This window comes from Cyprinodon tularosa, unplaced genomic scaffold, assembly GCF_016077235.1.
Source record: "Cyprinodon tularosa strain WSP-4 unplaced genomic scaffold, ASM1607723v1 ctg356, whole genome shotgun sequence".
NCBI lineage: Eukaryota > Metazoa > Chordata > Actinopteri > Cyprinodontiformes > Cyprinodontidae > Cyprinodon > Cyprinodon tularosa.
This window is the reverse complement of record NW_024039070.1, coordinates 409,051-433,451: the sequence shown is the minus strand read 5'-3', so window position 1 is coordinate 433,451 and position 24,401 is coordinate 409,051. Positions and strand designations below refer to the sequence as shown.

At 36.6% G+C, this 24,401-nt stretch overlaps 2 protein-coding genes across 4 annotated transcripts; both read right to left on the bottom strand.

Annotated features, from left to right (window-relative positions):
- Positions 1 to 386: 386 nt before the first annotated feature.
- atp6v0a2b (ATPase H+ transporting V0 subunit a2b) lies at positions 387 to 12,987 on the bottom strand. Its single transcript, XM_038295532.1, has 20 exons — positions 12,456 to 12,987; positions 11,503 to 11,581; positions 10,503 to 10,600; positions 10,284 to 10,421; positions 10,086 to 10,183; positions 9,111 to 9,237; positions 5,904 to 5,986; positions 5,720 to 5,813; positions 4,659 to 4,871; positions 4,272 to 4,422; positions 4,006 to 4,145; positions 3,749 to 3,906; positions 3,559 to 3,649; positions 2,807 to 2,925; positions 2,500 to 2,710; positions 2,268 to 2,390; positions 1,817 to 1,936; positions 1,583 to 1,700; positions 1,180 to 1,351; positions 387 to 1,105 (listed from the first exon to the last, which is right to left on the bottom strand). Exons 1-20 carry the CDS (start codon positions 12,570 to 12,572, stop codon positions 1,003 to 1,005), a joined length of 2,553 nt encoding a protein of 850 aa, XP_038151460.1. The 5' UTR covers positions 12,573 to 12,987; the 3' UTR covers positions 387 to 1,002.
- A 2,350-nt stretch (positions 12,988 to 15,337) lies between these two features.
- On the bottom strand, positions 15,338 to 23,340 carry tctn2 (tectonic family member 2). 3 transcript variants are annotated; one of them, XM_038295449.1, is made up of 18 exons: positions 23,196 to 23,340; positions 22,891 to 23,004; positions 20,914 to 20,981; positions 20,602 to 20,803; positions 20,405 to 20,505; positions 20,103 to 20,302; positions 19,882 to 20,002; positions 18,581 to 18,734; positions 18,397 to 18,480; positions 18,189 to 18,311; positions 18,014 to 18,088; positions 17,845 to 17,934; positions 17,627 to 17,744; positions 17,061 to 17,164; positions 16,782 to 16,929; positions 16,513 to 16,656; positions 16,316 to 16,404; positions 15,338 to 15,627 (listed from the first exon to the last, which is right to left on the bottom strand). In XM_038295449.1, the coding sequence occupies exons 1-18, from the start codon at positions 23,287 to 23,289 to the stop codon at positions 15,512 to 15,514; spliced, it is 2,145 nt and encodes a 714-aa protein (XP_038151377.1). In that variant the 5' UTR covers positions 23,290 to 23,340; the 3' UTR covers positions 15,338 to 15,511. The 3 variants fall into 3 exon arrangements, with proteins under 3 accessions (XP_038151377.1, XP_038151379.1, XP_038151378.1); XM_038295451.1 differs by having other exon boundaries at positions 17,627 to 17,741; XM_038295450.1 differs by having other exon boundaries at positions 18,397 to 18,477.
- Positions 23,341 to 24,401: the final 1,061 nt, after the last annotated feature.

Here is a 24,401-nt window from a genome sequence, read left to right as displayed (position 1 = left end):
AAGGACACTCGAGGCCTTTCATTAGGATAATCCAAAAATTCTTGGAAGGTGGCTCAGGAAACTGGACAGAATTATAACTCAAAGTATTTGCCTTGTGTGGCTCTAGAGTTTGTTTCAGAGAGAAAACAGGAAACAAAACAAAAAAAAGCTATCCAAAAAGTTGATTCTGAATATGAAAAAGCTGCCAAGAGGCCTTTTAAAACAGGTCCATCTAAATGGCAAACACCCCCAGTATTTATCAAAAGCTCTGAAGGACTGTTCACCATGAAATAGCAAACAGTCCTTCAGCAAAACATTTTTCCTCATCTTGCTATATTTGTTTTTTTATTTCTCAGCTCCATCTGTGCCTTCTGCAGATTGAATGTCATTGGTATTTCATTTCTTGAAAAAAAAAAAAAGATTTGTTACCCAAACAGCTAAAGCTTACCCATTTCACTTCAAGTTGGCTCTCCTAACCCAGTGGATGAATCAGATTAGATAAAAGTTTTTAGAAGAGTCACCATAGGATAAAAAAAGCATATCAAGCATCAAAATAATCAACTAAAGATAATATATAGTTTAGAAGATGGTGGGAAAAAAATATGGACAAAAATTATGTTCAAGCAAAAAAGCTAAATCTTATTAAATTTTTTATTAGGCTAAATATCCCACAAATAAGTTATCAAAACATTGCTTCATCACATTTTAGGGGTTTTAAAAACATAGTTATGTAAATTTAATCCTTTTCCAATGTTGTGTAGCATCTCTTAAGTGAATCCCAGTAAAACTGCACCTGAGCGTGGAGGAAAACACACATTCTTCAGTACAACTTCATTAACAACCACTCAGTTCACCATAGTTTTCTCGAAATACAGCCAGGAGGCCAGTGTGGCCATTTTATCATGTAAAGTTAAAAGAAAAAGGGAAAAAAACTAAATCAAAAGAACTTTCTGATATATCTTGATTAGGATTTGTATGAGCTGCTGGTTTCTTTCTCTTCAATCTTTTTGCAATATTAGTCCTTTAAAGTAATCCATCGTGTTCAAAGCTGGAAGGCAACAGAGAGAAGGAAAAAGGGCAGAACTTGACTCCAGTCCCGCTGTAGAATTTATTCTGAAACTCCACCCTACAGGAGAAGCAAACGCCTGTCAGACCAATAAAAAACTGGCATAATTAATCCTCAGTCACAGGAATCCTTACCAGTGCAGCCGAAGGGCATGAAGGAATGCGGACAGACCCTCCATGACGAGGAGGATGGACACAGTGAGAACAGCAAATAGGGCGAATACAGGGACCAGCAAGATCACGGAAAGAGCCGGTGTCATTTGAAGTCCTACTCTCATCACCATACCCCAGAGGACCTCTGATAGCTCTGTGAATAAAAAAAACAACAACTTAAAATGATCATACTTTTTATGAACGGGATGCAGTTAACTTTTTAAGAAAGGAAAACATAATATTTTGGAGATCCACCATATCCCTGTCAACTCTGACAGGCTTGAATTAACTTTGCTGAAAAAAAAAGCCTAAAGTTTCACCAGAGAGATTATGTGTTCAGCCAGGAGTCTAAAGCAACATGCTGCCAGTAAACCACCATACTTACGGGCGTGTGCCAGACTAAGAGCCCAGAGTCTCAGGTATGATGCTGTGTTTGAGATACAACCCAGACAATACTCTATTGTGTGGATGGCCTGATGAAGGAATTCATCTGCAAAGTTAAACTGCAACAAACCAAAAAAAAGAAAGTAAATTTTAATAGAAAAATAAAAAAAACAATGATTTCAAATCTTAAACACTCTTTGCTAGCAATCCAGTTTGATGTTAATCAACTTCTTACCTCCTCTGAAGAAGGCTCTCCACTACCAGTGAGATCACTGTGAGTGCTGCCCTCCTCCATGTCTTCAGACCTCAGAAGGTAAAGCTCCTCATCGCTGTTTCGCCGCACTCGCTCATATCCCTGATGATAGAGATAAGATTCAAAATCAGAGCTTGCTCAGCTTTACATGAAAGCCATGGCCGCCCTTTTCTAAACCAATACAAACACGATGCATCAACAAAGTGTTTCTCTCCTAAATTGAGAGAATAACTAAGTACTGGTCTAAAACAGCTGACCCCATAAGCTAAAATACAATCTCAATGAGAATCCTACTACTTTCAACCCCTATGCTATATAGATTTAGGTTTTCCTCTTTCTGTAATAGGCTATTGCGTCTCTCTTTTATGAGAAATAACTTCAGCAAATTAAAATTTAGGAATATACTAATGAAGTGGGATGTTTCAGTGCTCACCCTGTACATTCCCAGGCGGTTTCGGCCTCCATACTGAAGCCAGTAGAGGTAGACTGGTTTCCCCAGCAGTAAAACAGGCACTGAGAGAACAGCAATGACCACAAGAAATGCCTGCAGGCCAGTCTGGAAGGAGAAAAAACAAATCTCAACAATCTGTTATGTTTTATCACCAGGGTAACATATTCACAGCTGGAATGGAGCAGTTTTGGGAAAATGCTCACAAAAATCTTACCTGTCCTGGATAGAGGGGCTGTAATCCATCCCCCTGCATGAGGAACATGTTAATGAAGTGGATTAGAATACTGGGTGCCTGTCTGGAGTCCTTGGCAGTGAAGGCCAGCCACTTGTAGAAAATCATGAACACCAAGTAGCCAAACAGACACAACAAGAACAAGAGTTCAGGCAGAAATACCAAGTACAAGTTATACTTCTTCCGGAAGTATCTGTTTGTATTTGGGGGGGGGGAAAAGAAGAAAAGAAACAGATTAAAACAGAAGAAAACCAGAAAAGACATTTCAAATCTGCAAGAAGTATCTTACCGGTGATTGTAAGTGCTGAGGATGACGCCAAAGCTCATGTGTATGACGCCCAATATTACTGACATTTTCATTTTATAGGAGTTTAGGAATGTAAGGCGGTTGGAGGCCAAGTTCCAGATCTTCACAGAAACAAACAAACAAATGAACAAAATGTTAATTCATTATTATTTTTGAATATCTTTACTTCTTTATCTCTGACCCTTTCCACTGTGGTTCTTGTTCTTAATGGGACCGGATTTCTAATGAGTAAATAACGCACAGGTGACATCCCTCAGAGCAACCACTTATGATTTGCCTTCCCTGGATTTTATTTATAGCAGAACCGAATGAAATGGTATAAGGATATCCTTTATTGTCCCTCAGAGGTTAAATTCAAGTGCATCAGCAGCAAAGTGACAAGCAAAATGGAAATGTAGATTCCCACAAAGTTAAAGCAAGAACAAAAAAAGCATGTAATAGATTTTACTATGAAGGACCTGGATTGGATATTGGTTCCAATATCAATCACAGCAATAGTTAAAGCAATCTAGTCACTTTACTTGCATGTTTGAAACCACAGATTACATTATCAGTGATAATATGTTACCCTTTTTTTAAAACAATCCTGCAAACTTGAGGCCTTAACTCACATGGCAAGGAATACAGTTCATTCATGCATTCACTGATTTTTTGTTTGTTATATTAATAAAAAATGTCACCTGAAACAAGACTGACCTTCTAACATACATCAGAAACTTAAAATTTGTACTTACTGGGTCAATTCCAAAAGGGTATGGTCCTTGAAAAACTCCAGTGACATTTGGATCAAGGGTCAGAAACGGATTACCATGTAAGACATTATCCCTATAAGACAGAAAATATGTTAAAAGTGTTGCCATTTTATAAGTTTATCAATCCACGAAGATTCTTATATCCACTCTGAAGTCCCAGTGAAACACTCACTTCCACACTCCAGCTTTAAACATAGCCTTAGCGCTCCATCCAGAACCAAAGATATTTAGAGACCTTGAGAAACAGTCGTTGTAAATGAGGCCGGTGTAGATGGAGAACAGACCCATCAGCAGAATGATGTAACGGCCTTCGAAGAACGTGTTCCAGATCTGCAGTTATACATTAAAACAGTGTCACATGTCAGACACGTCACATGCCACGCCACTAACCAGTTGACAAGGGCAGGATTTAACGTCGGCATTACTCACCTCATTCCTGGTGTTTTTTAGTTTGCGGTTGTTCTCGTAGCGCACCATCCAGAAAGCAAACAGAGACATGATGATTCCGTGACCCAGGTCCCCGAACATCACAGCAAATAAGAATGGGAAGGTTATGATTGTAAAGGGAGCTGGAAATGATCAGATAAAATAAATAAGTATGTATGTTTTTTTTCAAATCAAGATTTTTCAAACAGCAAGTGACATTAAAACACAAACATGTACAGTAGATTCCTGATGGATTAAATCCAACTTACCAGGGTTTACCTCCCGGTAAGAGCCCACGCCATAGGCATCCACAATGTTTTGGAAGCCAGAGGTAAACTTGTTGGTCCTTATCAGCGTCGGGGGGGTATCAGTGGTCGGAATACGATTGACAAAAGAAGGAACAGTCGCTCCGCTTTTTCTCTGAAATATCAAAATAGAAGTTTGTTAGAGGCTGGTTAAAAAAAAACAACAACTGATCTTTGTATTTCTGTGCCAATGAACCTTAAAACAAAATGACTGTTAATCTGTCACAGAATAAAAACTGAAATACAAGTTTTTGGGCATAAGGATAGCAACTCCTTATCCAGCAGCTGTTAAAAGTTATTGCAAAGAGTGAAAGCTCCTTCTTTAAGAATAGAGTTTAGAGCTTTTCTCACCGATCCGTCTTCTAGGGCTCTCCGTAGTTTGGGAATGTCATCAACAGGACACCACACCTCAGCGATCAGGCACTTATTAGTCACATCAAAACTGCAGAGGTTCAGAATATAGTATATGGCCTTCATTTTCTTGACCTGGACAACCCAGGTACAGACAGATTCTGAAGCCTTGATCAGGACCTGTTTCAGGTAGTCTTCTGTTCTGTGGAGCACCTTTAACAGGAAAACAAGATGGGTTGCTTGATTAAATTATGCAAGTATAGAGAGTTAAAAAAAATTACTCAAGAAATAAACATAAAAGAGAAGATCTTTGTAGGCTTGACTGTAAATATGAAAGAAAACTATGGAAAACAGAAGAGCTAATAAAAAAATAAAGAGGATATATATTACAGCTTAAGCCTTCTGTTTATAATGTGGTACAGAAGGTGAGCCTAGCTCAGTTTCCCAGTGATGTCCTGGTCATAGACAAAACTGCTTCAAAGAATCACAAGAACAACTGGGCTAATCGTTTAACACATCAGTCTAATCATTTAGTTCTTTATAAAAAAGGAGGGTAAAAAGTCACCTCTAAAAACATTAAATGTTCAGAAAAGAAACTGAAAAACTCAAGCCATCTTTAAAAAAAAAAAAACAAAAAAAACGGCCATTTCTATTTTAAATTTACTTTAATGTCAGGTAGAGATGTCTCCATATAACTTTTTCTGTTCTGATGCGATACCATTATTGACACGATGCAATTTTGGCACAAATCAGAGCAGCATTTATAACCCATTTTATAATGTAGTATGTTAGAAAAATCTATTAACATCATTAAAACAGTAAACAAAAATAAACAACAAAAGGCTTCAAAACAGCTGACACGTGCAAAATTAACCAATGATTTACAGAAAATTTTCACAGAGGCAAAGTGTTTCTATCAGATTGAAAATATCCACTAAAATACGATAGTAGCTTTTTGGCTAATATTGGTTCAAAATCCAATAATAATAATATCAGATCGGGACATCCATAATATCAGGAATGCATGAGTAAAAACCTTTATATCAAGATAGACGACGTACTGTGTGTAGATCCTGAATGCGAGTTCTGAGCCCTTCCACAACATCGGTCCTCTCATCGTTGCTACTGGGATATGGATACAGGTGGCAGTGGTAGCTGTTTAGAGAGAAGGTAAGAGCAGCAGATCATTAATCACAAAATATGATGGTAAATGTCAGGCAGTGAAGTGTTGTGAGCTGTAATTACCAATCGCAGATCGTCTTCACTTTCTGGCCAATTTGGTCGCCCCAGTAAGAAATTAGGAACACTACACTTTTAGTTGGCTCGCCCTGCAGAGATAAAATAGTCCAATCCAATCACCTCTTTTCACAAAACATACCTGACTTTAATTCAAAGCATTTAAAATCTCTGCCTGTGAAATTTATACAGCACAGGAGAATCACTAAAAGAGCCAGAATAATAACCTAAAACCTCCAAAATCAAAATGTTGACCTAAGTTCCCACAATTTAGGAATTTTCAGAACCAATGTCTTCAAATTAAAAGGACAAGGGTAGCATGTACCTCCTGCTACAGCTGAATATGTCTTCAATATATGATTTTGATAGAATGTAAATAAAAAAAAATAATAAACTGAATAGCCTGGAAGTTGTTGGAACAGAATCAATAAAGAAAACTGAGTAAATTACATTATGAATGAATGGCCTTCATAGCAATAATATTCATAGACTCCTCAGGAATGATATTCCTGGCCTAATTTAAACTGAATGTTATTTATATTCCTATTCATCCAAAACACAGATTAAGTCTAATGATTGTGAGATTTGAGGCTCTGTTCAAGCACTTTTGCAAATGTGATATGAAATAGTACAATTTTAGATGCCTAATATTAGCATCAAATGCTCACTAAGGGCATTTAGTGGTTTATAATTATTTCACAAGAAAAATATATAAGTCTGCACATCTTAAACGGACTTGGAAAAATTAAGTATCTAAACAAATGAGAATGCTTTTCATCTTCCTCTTCTTGATTTCTCCATTAGAAAATAAAAGAAGTTGTAATTTACAGCAAAACGGCTCTAGTAAAAACCCCAATTATCGACCACAAACAAACAAAAAACAGGATGCTCATTTTTGGGCCATCAGCATAGCTTTAATTGCAAAATATGCAATCTCCAATGTTCCCGGTTTATGTACTTATTTAACATCACGGGCAATTGACCAAGTCAGCAATGACACTTGACAGCAGACATCCTACACTGGAACTCTAGACACAAATTCAATTACTTTCATGGATAGTTTTGAAAAAAATTCCAGGACCTTGAAACCATTTCTTTAGACTCAACCCTTCAAGGATTTCAAGGAAACATGGGAATCCTGTTAAACATAGCTGTATCAGGACTGAGATACCAGGATTCATTTAGCAATCCATCCTAGATTTAGACTGATACAGGATGCTAGAAGCTTCTAGGAGAACATTAAAGAATTATTTATCATAAGAACATCTCCGCACATATCCTTCAAACACAACTTTCAAAAGTTTTTGAATGTATTATAACATATACCAACATGTTTACACCTGCAATTCTCTGCACATGTGAACATATTGGTAAAGTCAGAAATAATATTAGTAGAATAATATCAGTTGGAGGAAAAGTCTGAGCAAGCCAGCTCAGATTAACCCTTTTTTTTGCATTTTTGTAACATTAGATTCCTGAAATCTTTCTAGATCACCTGAACATGCCCACTTATTGCATGTACTCTTTTTATTTAATTTTTTGGCCAAGCTACTTTGCACTCCTTATTTGGATTTTTTGATGATCAAGTGCCAAGAGTATATATTTATGGATATGTAGTCATTTGGCATGCTTCTAAAAGTGAAATAAAATCAACTGAGTTTTTTTCAATTAGAAAAACTAAACATGGACACCATTTGAGGTATTTACAACCTTCCATTTAGAGAGTGGGAGGCATACAAAAAGGAAGAATGACAATATTAAATAAATGTTTGTTAAACTTAAAAATAATAAACAACAATGAAGAAAGAGTTTCATAGACTTCAATTTAAACTGATATCTGACATATCTGAGAACTTATTATTTGCTTTAATAGTTTTCGTCACTGTTTTTTTTTTATTTTTGTTGCTCTGATGAAGCTTATTTAAAAAAAAAAAAAAATTAAAAAGGCACGATGCATGCATGTGTCTAAGGGGAAATTACAAGGAACACATTGATAAAAAGAAAAGTGCCCTTAAATTGTCCTGACTTTCTAGTAGTGAAAGCATGTCATGACCCGTCGGGGTCCTGGATGCCTGATGTCTGATCAAACAGGAAAAAAAGGGCTAATCTGATTACTGCTGTCTGCGGACGTGATCACAAGGATCACTACCAGCTGCCACCAGGAAAGCACAAGGTTTGCATTAGAAACAGAAATGTGCTTTTAAAAGTTTCAGCAACATTTTTTAATTTACAACCATAAAAGATATTATATATATATAAATTAATTAAAGTACTCTATCTAAAATCCCCCCAAAAATTAACAGCTTCTAAGTCTTGCCACAGATTGAATTGAGATCTGAACTTTGGGTCAAAGCATTCAATGGTTACTCTGGTTTTATGTTTAGGGTGTTTGTCCGGCTGCAGGGTAAGACTCCACCCCGGTCTCAAGTCATTAACTCCATCATCTTCCAGCAACTCTCCCCAGCTTCCCAGTCCCTGCTAGACGTTAGAATCTCCTCAGAATAATGTCGCCACCACCATCTGTCATAATGGGTTGTTGTTGTTAAAGCTACAGTGTGTAATAATTACAGGGATATACAGTCAGAAATGTAATATATTATACAAAACTATGTTATTTATCATCATCTACGAGCTCAGCCTCTTAACCTTAATATTTGCGTTGCCTTAGAATTCGTTATTTATAATTACATAGGAGCGGGTCTCGCAGCCATGGAGGCAGACATCTTTGCGCTACGGCAGCGCAGAGCCAACAAACTAGCGAATGCGAGATCGCCAAAATGTCACAACGATGTAGAAAAAATAACGGGTATATTTATTATCTTAAGTCTACATGAAATCTATACCCTACACAGACTAATGAAATACTAGCTGTAAAATTATCTATATAAACAAACCTCATCACTTGAGAAGGTAGGTGATGCGGACGTCGTGGAAGACATTTTGTCCCGTAACGCTCGCCGTACTCTTGGGGGGGAGAAGCGGTGGACGGGAGATGTTCATGTTGCTGCAGTCTGCAGTCTGACCGCTAAATGTCGCTAAAAGTTACACACTGTAGCTTTAAATCAGAATGTGTGTTTTAAAAAATTTTGCTAACGTCCCCTGTTCCTTACATCCTTTCAATCAAATATAATATAAAAACATTCTTTGGGTTTAATGTGTGCTGTCATGGAGGCAAAATGTAAAGCCAGAGAAGCAAATAAACCTCATGGAACCTACTGTATCAGGATCTTCCAGGTACTCTTCAACTTCTGCACTGCTCAGGATGGTGTAACCTTTACATACTCGCCAAAGCATTCGCTCAAACGCTTCGATCTTTGTTCTGTGAATCAGCCCCGAAATGAAACTGCAAGAGAGGCATTCAAAATTTCAGAAAGTCTGCAAGATATCATAGCCACACAATTTATCTTTTTTTCCCTAAATTACCAGCAATAAGATCAGTCAAACAAAAAAGCAACAGTAAAGCATTAAACATGGTTGATGTCATTTTAAAGGTTCTAATTATGAAATTATAGAAGAGAGAAAAAGATTGATTCATGAGTTATTTATGAACTGTATAGTTTATTTTCAGTAACATATTTAAGTTATATGTGCAAATTCATGACCATTTACAAACTGTCATATGTGGCTGTGATGCATCCTGTTTTAGAATAGCAGAGATTTTAAAAGGTTTTACACTATTAGTGGAAACACTATTAGCGGAAAAAAGAACAGGATACTGATGTGTTTTAAGATTGATGTCATTATAGTCTGAACTCACCACAATGACATCATTCGATTAAAGTGATAAGAAGAAATCACTTCCCTTTTTTCACTCGTCTATACAGTTCAGATTTGTCGAATATAGAACTAAAAGGTGCCCTGTCTACAGAGCTTCCTGGCTGGATAATGCAGCTCCTCCATAGTTACTATAGGAGTCTTCACTGCTACTCTGATTGATGATATTTGTAGAGTTTTTCCTTACGATTCAGATTTCTGAAACATTTTGTCTATAACTAAACATCCCAATAAATTATGTTCAATTTTGTAGCTGCTTAATTTGGAGCTGTTCTGAAGATATTCCGTTAGGTTATATCCAAGTAATGTCCTTTTACGGGCAGCGAGTTGAAGGCACAAACTAAACTGTTCATAATGTATTCTTTATGGTACGCCAGCATTCATAACATGTACGCAATCACTGTCCCCCAGACATACCCCAGTTTAGCTCCCAGTCTCTGCATACTGCTGTAGTCCATCCTTGTGTCTTTCTCTAGAAATGGAAACTCCTCATACTGGACTTGTAGCGGTTCTCTCTAAGAGAAAAGACAAGACAAAACTATTAAAAAGGACGAAAAACATTCTTAACCAAACTCAAAATAAAACAAAGACAGCTTGATGTGATAGAAATCCTACCTCAGCAGTTCTCTGTACAAAGTTGCGTGTGATGCGAAGCATGTGTGTGTACTCTGTGAGCTCCAGCAGGTTCTTCTGCAGCTTTTCCTTATTTCTGGTTACTTCACCTAGTTCAACCTCAAGTCTCTGCAGCTGCTCCTGTAAATAAATGTGGATGTAAGCATAATAAACATACAACAACAACCTTTCTCTAAGAGTGAGGACAAAAGGAAACAGTACCATTATTGTCATTATATGCTTCGGTGAAGGAGCTGCAGGGTTAATATCTCTTTCCGGCAGTGAAATGTCTGCTTTCTTAATTTCCCTTAAAAGGTAACCTGTTAAAAATGACAAGCAATATTTTTTAGGACATTTTTTCCAAGCTTCCACAGGAGACACAGGACAGCACTAAATCTGAGACTGACAGTGTGTTATTTTCAACTTAATTTAATAACACAGCATTTATTTAACCAAAGACAGCAGTGCATTCAACTGAAACTACAATCGCCTGATGTCTCTCATGACCACAGCATCGGTTAAGCCCTGTGAGAGGAACCCCACTGTTCCTTCAAGTATTTGTTTGTGGTTTATCCTTCTGCAATAGGAAATAAACCAATATTTAAAGGCTAGCATAGACTAGCTTTTCTAACAATAAACACTAATCTCTGATATTTTTCTATACAATTTTGACCTGTATTTTTAATTAAAAAAAGGCTGAAAACATTTCCAAATCAAGCATTTCCAGGGTCAGAGTTAGCAATCTCAAAATAATTAAACAAAACAACTTTTCTGTAATTTGCTCATCCTTCCTGATGTTTCCAAAGCAATATGGCCAATACAGGCAGATTCAAACTGACATCCTGTCACAGACAACCCTTTTTCAGAATGTAAGTACAGAATGACCAAAGATGCTATAGAACAAAAGCCAGTACCTGACCTAACCTGGTCATCTGATGCAGTGATATGAATGAACAAATGGCCTCAGAAAACAACAATTGGTTAACAAATGCCATATTGAAGAGTTTTGTCTTTATTTGATTTAGAATTGGTATGGCATTTTCACTGAATACAAAAGATTACATTCTCATTCATCTGATAGTAAAGGCAGGAAAAAAGAAATGTTCTATGTGTTGTCAAAACTGTGTATGCACGCTGATCTGAAAATATAACAATAACCAGGTAACAGGCAGAAAGCCGTATTCCTGAATATAACAGGCTGAATCACATGCTTTCCTCTTACCCAGGATCCTCTCCATCTCTTCACATTTTTTGATCTCGTTGACGTGTTTTCGCTGGAATGCGTTCACATTAGGATTGAGCTGGAACGAGTGTGAGATAGTCCATTAGTCACGCCAACAATCAGAGAATGCACTTTTCCGGTTTAATTGTTGTATCAGTGGAAGAAGACACTGGTATCCTCAAAAAGGTCATAGCCACATTGCCAGCAAGTAAATGCACAGCCAGATTCACAACAGCATTACAAAACTCTATGAAAACTGGTCCCAAACTATCCCCCCACAGTTTGACAGTGGAAAAGACCCCAATAGCTGTTTGAAAGTACAAGCAGTCATTCAAACAGGCAGCATGGACAACTTTCTTTGATATTTCCCTATTAAGGGATCTTATAAAAGCCATTTGTTTTCAAGACATCCATTGAGGGGTTTCCATGGCGAACACTGGTTTAAGGTTTTTCTTAAGGTTTAAACTCCTGAGTCCAATTTGGGTCCAAATTGTATTGTTATGGAATATAGATGACATAAGAGAAACATGTAAAGCAGGTTGTATATCAGAGACAGTAGCTTTAAATTGGTTACATGAAGCAAGAGAATTAGAAATGTTTTTAATCAAAGCAAATTTGATTTTTATTAAGTTTTTTTTATAAACTCAACAATAATGTGGCATAAAGTACATGCATTCATCTATTATGATTATCAAAAGAAAGGATGTGATGTTATACTTTTTTTTTTTTACTTTTTTCTGGAAAATACTTCATAGTATGCCTCTTTTAAGGATCTTCTGAAAAGAAAACAGTTGTATCTGTTTCCTGAGTGCAATATAGTATCTGTGAATTGAACAAATGTGTCATACATCATAAAACTTTTCCTTTGTACATGGGTTGGCCCTTTTATAAGCGTTACTGTGATCAGGCTATCACAATCAGATAGGAGATGACTTTACAGAAATGAAACTTACGTCTCTGAACTCCACCAGTCCCAGTTCTCCCAGTTCATTGATGCAGTCATAAGCTGAGCCGGACTGGAGAAACAGCTGGGCCAGGCACATCTCCTCACCTCGGAGCAGGGAGCTCATCTTGGCAGCAGCCTCAGACAGTCCCCTGCTTTAATATAACAAAGCTCACCGGCGATTTCTTGGGCAGTAAAAGCCAGAGCTCCTCGTTCAAGTCATTCCGTGTTCTTCCATGACATGGCTCAGGTGGTAAATTGATGTCTAACTTACATAACTCTGAGTTAAACGCGCTGTAAACAGTTGCTCTTTCGGTTGTTAGCCAGCTAATTGGTTAGCTGGTGGAGGCGATTAACACGTTTCCTGGTTAGGTGTTACGTTTCTAATATTCTACAATAAAACTGTGTCTGTTTATGACGCTCACCGTATAGTTTTATGCCAAGTCTTCTCACAGTTTGTAAAGTTTTAGCTGTCAGACTGCCATCTTCGTAACTCTCCACGTCACTTTACTTCTCACCGAGAATGCTCAACTTCTACAGAAGCGAATCAGCCAATCAGAGCCAGCCTCAGGATTCTGCGCATTGGGAACCTGTTCGACATTATTAAGCCCTCCGCGCTGTCTGCAGGCTTAAACAAACAACAAAACAATAATAAAAAATAGATGTTGGCCTTTGACTTTTGAACGAGAAAACAGAGTCTGAGGAAATGTCTGTAGGAAAAAAAGAGTAGAAGTTTCCTAACATTTATGAACTTGATCATTATTTTATAATCATTTTATAGAAAGATTTGGAATAACAATCTTAATAATTGTATGAAATTGTAATTTATGTGAGGATGTTAAACACCAAGAATAATCTTGCCAAATTGACACAATCCACTTTTTCTAAGTTATTTTTTATATAACTCTACTAATTAGCATGTAAGGCTGCTGTTTGTCCCACATGACAAGATGTTTGAGTAAGAAATAAAAAAAACAAACACTTGTCTTATTAATGGCATTTCTTATTGCACCAATCAGCCCAGAGTAACGTTTACATTTGCCCACATACAGCACAAAGTATAAGCAGCTGTAAAATCTTCGTTTTACAATTCAGCCCAATTTCATTTTTTCACAGTCATCAATTTTAATTGGACTTTAAATTTACTTTTGAAATTATTTAAAGACAACAATTTACAAAAATTATTTTGTTTTGTTGCTGTATACCTTGTATACCAGGTTTGTGCATGCAGTCCTAGTTTTAACAATTTTACTAGGACTTCATAATCTATAGGTAGAATTTTTATGTCTACCACTGATCTACAACTCATTACACCTTTGTTTTTCTATGTTGGTGATGGAAACAGAAGGACTATAAGAAGGATATAATGAAGTATGGGGCAGGGAGTGGCGGCCTTGTTATTAGGCCATAGAGCTTGGAATCCTGAGGTTCTGAGTTTGAGCTCCACTCCCACAGACTGCCACTTTGGCTACCTGAGCAATGACCCTTAACCCTACACTGCTCCCCGGGCGCCGCACTATGGCAGCCTACTGCTCCCCAAGGGGATGGATTAAATGAGAGTTAATTTAATTGCTCTGTACCTGTGACAGTGTAAAGAAAATTTAAAAGAAAGCTGGAAAACTTGGATATGATCACCATCTAAAACTGGGTCTGAATGTACAGACATAAATATATAATACTTGGTTAATTGACTCTAACTTAGTTGTCCCTTAATCACACTATTGTTAAAACAGCCCATACTATGGTCTCAAACTGTGGCCCTATCTGCTGCTAAGACCCGCAAACCTTCAAGAATGTCTATTTACTTTCATTAGGAAGGTACTTTAATTTAAGTTTTAAACTTACTTGTACTTTATGAATTAAACCCAGAATTAAAATGTATTTAAAAAAAAAAAAAAAAAACTAGCCCAATCACTTTCTCAATTTCCCAGCACACTAATGGAGCTGTAGCAGAGCTTCTTTAGTAAAGAACTACTGCATTCTAAATGCATTGCACTTCTTCACTGCTCCCAACAGGCCCAGTAAGTGTCTACAACAAAGCCGTAAGTTGTGCGCTTTATCTGTGAGTGTTTTTGTAAATGAATGCGATTATTTATCGTTTATTGTACATTTGTCATTTGATTAAAATAAGGCCTTTTTGTTGATAGCTGCACAGTCTGTTTCTTTTTTTAGATCTTTTCCCTTTGCTGCAATGCGTTCTTGACTTCTGTTTTCGTTTTCATATTTTATTGTCTCCTGTGTACCTCTATTAGTTTCTATTACTTTCTGTTCTTACTCTGTTTCCATTGGTGATGTTATCACTGTTCAAATATGCTTTGACTATAAAATATGCATTTTCTCTAAAGTGTCTGACATGTCTTTACCACAGGCCAATGGTAGGGAGAACTGTAAATTAGTTGCCAAGATGGACCAACAATTCCAGGTTAGTTAAACCAAAAATAATCCTGATTTAGAAGTATTATAAATTTGATGGTATTAGTCATCAACCACACTCAGAAGTCAGTGTTTAGAAATACAACTTCACCCTGATTCTAAGAGGGAAGTACTACTGTAAGATTGAGTTTTGATTTACTTTTCTCTAGAACTGTTTGTTACATAGAAACCTGGGTCATAGAGTAAGGGGTCAGCAGTTGGTAAAAAGCTACTGAGGTGTTATAAATCATTGTAATTATTTAAAAAAAGAGAATACTGTAAAAAACGAAGGCTTTACAATAGCTAGTATTGTAGCTCAGTAGTTTGAGACAAAAAGATGATTGAAACAGAAATCTGTAAAATAGCATTTGATAAGCAGATCAGTTACACATTTCATGACAGGGGCTTAATCTGTGAATAGCACAAGAGAGCTATGCATATTTCAAGATAAATATCAGGACTAAGTATTCAGACTTATCTAAAAAATACAACTTTATTACAAAAATGTACAGATTAAATATACTCGTACAAATGAACACATCAATATTTACAAAAATATAAGCACAAAATGTACGGTATAAATGCAGAAACCACTGTCTTGCACTTTTCTTTATTACCTAAAAGTCATCCTTTACATTAGTTAAAAAAAATCTTTCAAGCATTGTGCCAGGCCTGTCTTATTTGTCTCCATGGAGTTCCAAGAATTGCTGCAGAAAGAAACATGAAAACCAAGATCATCCCTTTAGCCAGTGCCTGGGAGTAAGGTTCACCTGGAACAGAGAACGGTTAAAAATGTTATCATGACACCTTCGCAATCTAATTTGTTCTGGGATCTGCTTGGTTGACTTTGTTTCTAATTCTCTAGAGTTAAAAACAAATAATAAACAAATAACACTTTGCCTTTTAGCTTTATTTAAAGTCAAAACACTTAATACCTCTTCTGTTCTAGTGATGGACATTACCACAGTAAAAAAAAGTGTTACTTTAACACCTATAGAGTTTAATATAACTGTTTCAGATAACATATGGTCTGACTCCAAATGAGTGTAAAATGTACTCTTTAGCTAGCGTCTAATCTTCAGAGGTAATTTTACTCATATTTAGTGTGAAAAATCAAGAAGACCTTTTATAGACGGATGGGTAATTGACACCATATAGAGTAAAAGCTACACAGCATGGCTGACAAATTTTACACTAATTATTAACTCCAACACTTGAGTAGATTTACACTCAGTTTAGTTGTAAATACTCCATTTAGAGTTAAATAGGTTAACTCTGAATTTTGAAAATGCGATTTTGCAGCAGTACATCATCTTGTTTGAGTTTAAAGTCATAGCATAGTTATTCATTTCATTATTTGCACAATAACTTTATACTAAAGTAAAGCTCTTTATAAGGAATGATCTACAGAAGGAAAGTAAACCTCCACATTATGATTACCGGTAGCTAAATCCTTACCTGTATAATATCTGGTGAAGGGAAAGGCCAGCTCTGGCCAACACACATCGTTCCTGTTGCAGTCATATTCTGTGAAGTTAATTTGAAACCTATAACAAACAAAGTACACCAACGTCTTAGAATGAATTCGAATAAATTAAACGTTTCAAAACCTGCTTGGTCTGACGACAGTATCAGCATTTAAAATGCGTATGCACCTGTTTTTAGGTGGTCCAGTATTAAAAGGAATGTCAATAAAAGTGACTGAGGAGGTGACTGGGAATAATTGATTTTCTTCTGGGTTCTCACACAAAGAGGAGTCGCCCCCTTCGCAACCTAGTGCCCAAGTGGACATGCTATAACTAAAAAAAACAACAACAAACAACATAGATATTCCCATTAATACGTGTTACCTTAAACACAATTTTTTGAAATATTTGGCACAACTAGAATCAAGCTGAGAAAATACAAGTAATTGTGTTGATACCGGACTTCTAAAGCTTGGATTTCCTTTTGGGGTATTCCATCTACCAGGCTGGTGGTAAGGCTCCAAGCACTGATGTGTTGGTGGGATGGAATATCACTGCAGATGCCTGCAGTGGCTCCAGTCGCTGTGCTTGAGTTCAGTGTCACGACTACATAAAATTTATTTAGTAAATTATTTAGAGAAGATTTCTGATATAAAAACAACAATACAAATGTAGGTAAAAGCTATAAACAAAAAAAAAGTTGAATTAGAGGAATAATTAACTACTGATCTACTTACAGCTGATGTTCAGCCAATCTGTCATGGTTGTAATATCTGGGTTACCACGCCGTGCAACATATGTTGCTGTGGTCAGAGCTGCCTGCAGATCAGCAACAGTTTCTCTAAAACGTGACAAAAAAAACACGAGTCGAACTGATTTATATGTACTGCACACACTGCATTCCAATCCAAAAGCATTAAAGTTTTAATAATTTCTGGCAAATCACTGAAAATCCTGTCACTGTGAAGGGAAATGAAATCATACGGGGACGTAAAAGTGCCCTCAGATGTCGACTGCTAAGAAAACAGTCATACTGTGTGAGATTTAGCCTCAGTATAAATGTTGCTGTTCTGTCCTTGGAGGTTTATCAGAGTTGTGAACAAACAGCATTATGAAGAACAAGTAACCCTCTTCACAGTTATCTTTTCAGGTGGCCTCTAATATATAACAACATCCTTTGTAATTGTACCTCGTAATTGTAAAAGGACTAAATGTAAACAGTCTCAAGTGGAATGAATATTTTTTGCAGGCCAATGTAGTCACATATACACTAAAATAAAAAAATCAGTGATGAGCGGCCAACCTCAGGAGATCACACTGCGTCACATTTAGTTGCCGCAGTGGCAGCAAGCAACCTGAAGTTGAGTTCTCCCCAAACAGAACCGGCTTCATGATGGCGTTGGAACAAAGTCCATCACCTGCTATCAAAAGATCAGAAGGCAGGTTATTAATTCTAATGAGCTAAAATGTGTTTATTTGTTTGTTACTTAAAAGTAACAAACACTACTGATTGGCTTTTACCTGGTTTCCAACTATTAATCAATGTCTTCTGTATTAATTCTGTATTGTTATCCAAAACACCAGCAATTAGAGGCCGTTCCACTTGATAACCTGTCATTTAAAGTTATAATGTCATTTTTAGGAGTTGAAATATCAACAAACACTTGAAACAAAATGTATTATTTTCTACCTGGGTTTCCTGAATTGGGCTCAGCCGCAGATTCTCCATTTAGAAACACGGCAGAGTATCTAGTAGTTACAGCCACTGTTTAGAGGAAGGGACAGCAAAATCTGTCAATCTCACACAAACCCATCAAATTAAATAGTGATGCATTCAGTCAAACACCAGCACTGTAGGAACTTACAACTTCCATTTAAGACGACTGTCCCAACAGTGCGTGTTAGTGAAATACTGGTGATGCCATTTCCTTTCCAGTAGAACTTGTAATCCAGAGCTAAGGTCACGTTTTCACACACCAGCGTTTCAGCTTAAAAAAACAAACAAACTCATTTTAGATTAGATGTTGGGCAGGTTGGTCAGCTTGATCTGATTTAGTAATTAAATTTACATACATGTAAAATCAACTTGACCACTTGAAAGGAAGAGACTCAGATCAGGGGTCTCTTCATCAGTTAAATTCACCTTCACAACACCTGCTTATTAAAAAAACAACAACATACACTTGCATACATGTACCAGACAAGTTTCAAAGCACATTAAAAAGCAACTTTAGCAATGAAAGCAAGTAAAACCCACCTCCTTGTCCATTTAGCACGTCAGGGCTCAAATCTTTTTCCAGCATTTTTAGGGGAGGACCGGTTGGACATGAGTGGATCAGCGTCACACACTCCAGTTTAAAGTTTTGCAGAAAGGCAACAGGAGCGCCCTTTATGCACCTTCCCAGGACCATCTTTAAAAGGGAAACATGAGCCAAGTCTTAAGGCCTGATCACCAAAAAGTTTTACACATCTTTAAACCATATTTGTATACGCGCACCAGATTTACAAAAAAAGGCACAAAATGATTTGCTCCTTCTTAGAAAATCTGTTGATCTTCATTGAAGAATAGCTAGTTATGGCTTGCAATACCTTTTTTTTGCCTGTTTGTGTGCATATGCAATTCATATCCTAATGCAACGCATATTAATGAGTGGAAGATATTCAAATATAAACATTTACCAGATTCAAAGAATTTTTTCAAATCTAAAATTAACTGCGGCCACAGAATTTGCAAACTCACGCTCAAATATTTCAGTCATTGTGGCCATAAAGAGGGCATCAGTACAATGCCAGACGATGAAGAGATTCTGTGTGCATTTGGAGATATTTGGACCCTAAAAAAATAATAGTAGATTTCTATAATAAATCCTGATTGTTCTTCAACAGGCGCTTCAGGAAGCATGGTTATGTTTTATTAAATCATTGTGGCTCTACAGTATTTGTCTGGTGATGAAAGTTGATGGATGTAAATCTGGCTGTTTAGAATGTAATCAGCTGTAAATCTGACAGTGGGTCCTCTCTGTTGGGGAGGTGTGGAATGGGGGATCAGTCAACAGGAAAATACCATATTTCAATGTTTTATAATATTTTATCGTTCTATGCTTCTATGTTGATTATTTTATCATTATATTTTCTAGCCCATACGTCACCTTGGCTAACTATGAGGAGTGCAATAGATATATTACCATTACTAATTTTTCCCCAATAATAAGTATCATTGTTAACGTCAACTGCATGGCTTAGAACCTAATCTTTCTTTTTATGGGCACTCCCAGACTGCCAGCATCACATGCATCGTGCTTATTTTTAAATAGGGCGGACCAAACTGGTTTGCATGACTTAAGGGTTCGCGAGCAATCTTTTTAGATCACATGCAGTGCATTCACCTATTGTACATGCACATTAAACAAAAAAATAATAATTGCACATGCATTTAACACTCCGTGTTGACAATCTGAAGATAAGGCCCTCAGTTATTATAAGTTTGACAGAAAGCCATGAAATATATGATACAAACATTTTAAAATGAAATGATCAGATAGCACATATACTACCAACCTGTGGCACAGTGAAGTACTTGTTATCCGATGTGATAATAGGACTTCCCTGAACATATATACTAACTGGCACTGGAGCAGAGAGAGCAGGCATCTGGAAGGACGGGCCTGGCCTGGGAGCACTATACAGGTTATATGAAGAGAAAGTATGAAGCTCAGCAATTACAGAAAAAAAATAAGAAAAGTGACAAAAACAAAACCATTAATAACATAATTTCTTACATTGTGTCTCCTTGGTAGAAGAGACCCAGGTAGGGGTTATTTTCAGCCGGAGAAGTGACACATAAAAATGGAAACCAGTCTGGGGAGTTTTCAGCAGATTGCATAGAGCACTGGTAATCTGGAGCAGGGGAGACTTGTCCTCCAAAGGGTCCTGGGAGACAGTAGGATTCAAAAAGCTTGAGATCTTCACTGGAACAGTCCTGAGATAAGTAAAACACAGATGAAGAGATTAACAAAAAAGAAGATGGAGTTTTCTTGTTAATTTTGTTACATTTTTCTGAAATCTAGACTGATATTAGCACCTTGTCACAACAGCAGCGAGGGTCACACGTCCCGGATGTCAGGTCACATGGACAAGCACCAAGCGGTTGGTACACTTGGTTAGGAAATACTGTTTTGTTTTCTGAAAATGAACAAATGGCTAATGTATTAGGAAATGTTCTACTTTTAAAGTTCTTATTTTATATTAGGATGAGAATGTTTTTTAAGTTCCAATCACCATATCCTGCATTAGAAGGAAACAACCGGGCGTTTATGGTGGCTTGGATCAGCAATGATGCCTGTGGTGTACTTCCAATGCAGGCTGACACCTGAAGGGTTTCCAGGACACACAGCGGTTTTGCACAGCAGTCAGCGTCTGTTTCATTATCACCACACAAACGCAGGCTGTGATTTAAAGTCAGATGAACTCGAAGTGCACTCTAGACAGAAAAATAGATGGGGATGAATATAAACCACAGGTGGTTTGTATCTCCTTTAAGTTGTTGTGCCTATATATTCAATGGTTGATAAAAGAGGATGTGCTTTTTACCTTTCCCATCTGTTCAGTGGCGAGTGTCCACCGTGTTGCTTCAGCTACACATGATGGATCTATGCTTCCTGTGAAAGATAGTGTTAGAAATAATCTCTATTATTTAACAAAAACCCTTAATATACTTAGCAGTTTAAATCTAATAGATATGTATAGTTATTCATTAATTAGAAAAGGTTTTTCCCACCTATAATATAATGATATAAGGCATAAATTCTATTTTTTTAATCATTTCCCTCGGTAGTCATGTTAGTTAAAGCGGATATCCCTGTTTGTCAGGATCAAAGAAATTCTCCTTTTTGAGTAAGGTTAACTTAAGGTATGGGTCAGATAGACACCCACCTGGTGTGAAGGATAGCACTGGAAACACTCTTCCTTTTCTCTGACTTAGTTTAACTCCAGTTAAAGTCATTTGATATGAATAAAAGTGTTGTTTAAAGATTGCAAACAAAATGTAACTCTGGAGATTCATTCCTCAGGTTGGAAAAAATGTTTACTGAACATCTCTTTGTCACTCACTTCTTAAACCTGGCCTTTATGAGAGAAAGTGAATCAGAAAAACATTGTGTAAAGAAAGCTGTACAAAATCATGTCTGAATAAGCTGGTGAGGAAGGCCACTTCTGTCCTGGGCTGCCCTCTGGATTCAGTAGAAGAAGTGGTTGAGAGGAGGATGCTGTCCAAACTCACATCCATCATGGACAACACCTCTCACCCCCTGCACCAGACTGTAGAGGAGCTGAGCAGCTCCTTCAGTCAGAGACTTAGACACCCTGTCTGTAAGAAGGAGCGCTACCGCAGGTCATTCATTCCTGCTGCCACCAGACTCTATAATAATGCACTATAACCACAATAACTCCTGTAAAAACCACTATGCTGCTATATTATAGTTTTTTTTTTTTTTTATCGACTGTGCAATATTCTGTGCAATATGCTGACTGTGCAATATATTTGAATAGAATAGTCATACCACTACCTCACCGTTGCTCCTCACCTACTACACTTTAATGTAAAAATTAAATCCACCTGTATATAAGCCATCCGGATTGTACATGTGGCACCTCAAATCTCTGTGCTACTCCCTTGTATTTTTTATTCTTTATTTTTATTTAGTTTTTCATTGTGTGTGATACATGTACACTTGAATCTAAATCCTTATTTATCTTGATATACTGTATATACCTTGATATACTGTATACATATTGTTTATTCTTAATGCACCTTTTTCCTCCTTGTTTGCACCTTCTTCTTTAATTACTATGCCAATGTGTGACCAGTGAATTTCTCTGCTGTGAGATCAATAAAGCCCATCTAATCTAATCTAATCAGAATCAGAATCAGAATCGGGTTTATTGCCATTGTTAGTGAAGAGATTCACAACTAGGAAATTTTTGTGGTACAGTCGTGCAACGTGAAACATATATGAAATAGTAAATAAAATTATAAAAATCTCTAAAAACACTAGGGTATAAGGCATGCAAAAAAATATACTAATATATACACTTAAGATAAAAATATGGATAAATATAAAAAGTAAAATGTACAAGGTAGTGCAAATAGAGCAGTGTGCAATACAGCAGTGTGAATGGCATGGGCAGGTTATGGAGTCTGACATATAGTGTTCATGAGTCTTATGGCAGAGGGGAAGAAGCTGTTTTTATGGCGGGAGGTTCTGGTCCATATGGACCGTATGGATAATACTAATCCAGTTTTTTCTCCCCCCCCAAGCAAAGTAGGAGAAAGAAAATATGTGGAAAAAAGTCTGAGAAAGTTAAAACTGAATGTTTCACCACTTGAACAACCCAACCATACCACAACCAGTTTAAAGCATGGTGGCTGACACAGTAATAGGTTGGCATGCTTCTTACAAATCTAAGCAATTAGATGTTTTTCCACCATTCAGGTGAAATATAATACAGAACTATCCTGACTACCTCAAATAGATGTTCTGTAAAATATGTATTATTATTTATTTCTACCTGTGGAGTTGGAAACAGAAACCGTCCGCAGATGCAATGAGATCCCTGATGTTTTTCCGAGCAGAAATGAGGAGACTTTTGGTCCGCTTGAGATGAGAAAGGAAGGCTGAAAAACTATTAAATGAAAAAAAGAAACATACAACATTCTTTCAGTTTTAATTCCATCCATTAATGTGAGATACATCAAATTACTTAGAAAGCATCACCAAACGGCTACTTGTGAGTCAGTAGCATTATAATTTACAGCTAGTTTGTGTTACGTAAATACTGGATAAATGGGCAAATTGCGTAGAAAAAGGTCTTACCAACAATTTTCTGAGGGCATGCTAAGGAAATGAATAATATTATAAATGTTGCCCATCCACAAATGGACGCAAAAAGGAAACCGACATTAGCCATTTTGCTGAGAAGGCAGAGGAGACATGTCTGTAAACCGTCTGGTGTTTCTTAGCAACGTGTTAACCAATCATCGTCAAGAAGTATTCTTCTTCTGGGAGGAGAAACGGTCTGAACTATGATTGAATTGAACAACAGCGACATCCTCAGTTCAGGTTGGTATCAAAAGCATGTATTTCCTCAGAGTATGTTTAACACCTGAAATAACCCGAAAGATTTCTCCTCTCTGGTGAATATGATCATTTTATAATCTTGCTAACAAATCTATATTTGAAATTGTTCATCATATATTTAGGAAATCTGTATTGCACCACATTGAGGATGTTAATTTGGTCCAAGGATTATGAAATCTTAATGATTTAAGTCCTTACATCTAAACTTGAACATTATTTAATAAAACTTTTATGGAAAGAAAAAAACAGCATCAGTTAAAATTCTGCTGATTTGGATCATTTCCAAAACTATTCACATAAATAATTTGAAATAATTATTTAAATTATTTGTGAAGTAGGAAAAGTTATAAGTACAACTTACAATGCCCACATGAGCATCAAAAAGAAGTCATTTTGCTGGATTGTCTCTTAATTATGCTGTGGACCACTGTTAAAATATGAGATCACAAGAAAACAAAGCAAACGCATTCAATTTCAAATGTTTTATTTATGTTAATGCAATTTTCTAGAACATTTAAACCTATTATAGTTCAAACAGATTCTTCAATATTTACACACAGATCTAACCATTTCTATGTATTATGTTTTATTCTTTTTTGGTTTGTAAAATGTTATGTAATACCATAAGCTGTATTTACACAATGAAAAGCAGCGAAAAATATTACTTTTGGTGACCACCCAATAATAAAGTATCCTCTATAATGTAATTTCTGCAGTGATATTGCCTCAGCTAAGTCTATGTACCATCTCACAGTCTAACACATTCACATTATTTATTAATTTGAACATATATGTTTATCCTTTGAAAAGGACATTGCTAATGCAGGTTTAGAATTGAAAATGAGAACTGCAATCATATGATCTTGCATTTACTAGTTGGAGAGCTTCAGATTCCATCTAAACAAATCACAACATTATATTATTCAAAGTCATGTCTTGTGC

Coding starts and splice junctions, on each gene's coding strand:
- tctn2 (XM_038295449.1), bottom strand. CDS start 23,289: ATGGCTAATGTCGGTTTCCTTTTTGCGTCCATTTGTGGATGGGCAACA. Junction 20,982..22,890: donor TTCTGTTTCCAACTCCACAG/GTAGAAATAAAT, acceptor TATCTTTCACAG/GAAGCATAGATCCATCATGT. Junction 17,745..17,844: donor GATTAATAGTTGGAAACCAG/GTAAAAGCCAAT, acceptor ATCTTTTGATAG/CAGGTGATGGACTTTGTTCC.
- atp6v0a2b (XM_038295532.1), bottom strand. CDS start 12,572: ATGAGCTCCCTGCTCCGAGGTGAGGAGATGTGCCTGGCCCAGCTGTTT. Junction 5,987..9,110: donor ACCTGGAAGATCCTGATACA/GTAGGTTCCATG, acceptor TTATCTCTGCAG/GGCGAGCCAACTAAAAGTGT. Junction 4,423..4,658: donor GAGCCCTAGAAGACGGATCG/GTGAGAAAAGCT, acceptor TTGATATTTCAG/AGAAAAAGCGGAGCGACTGT.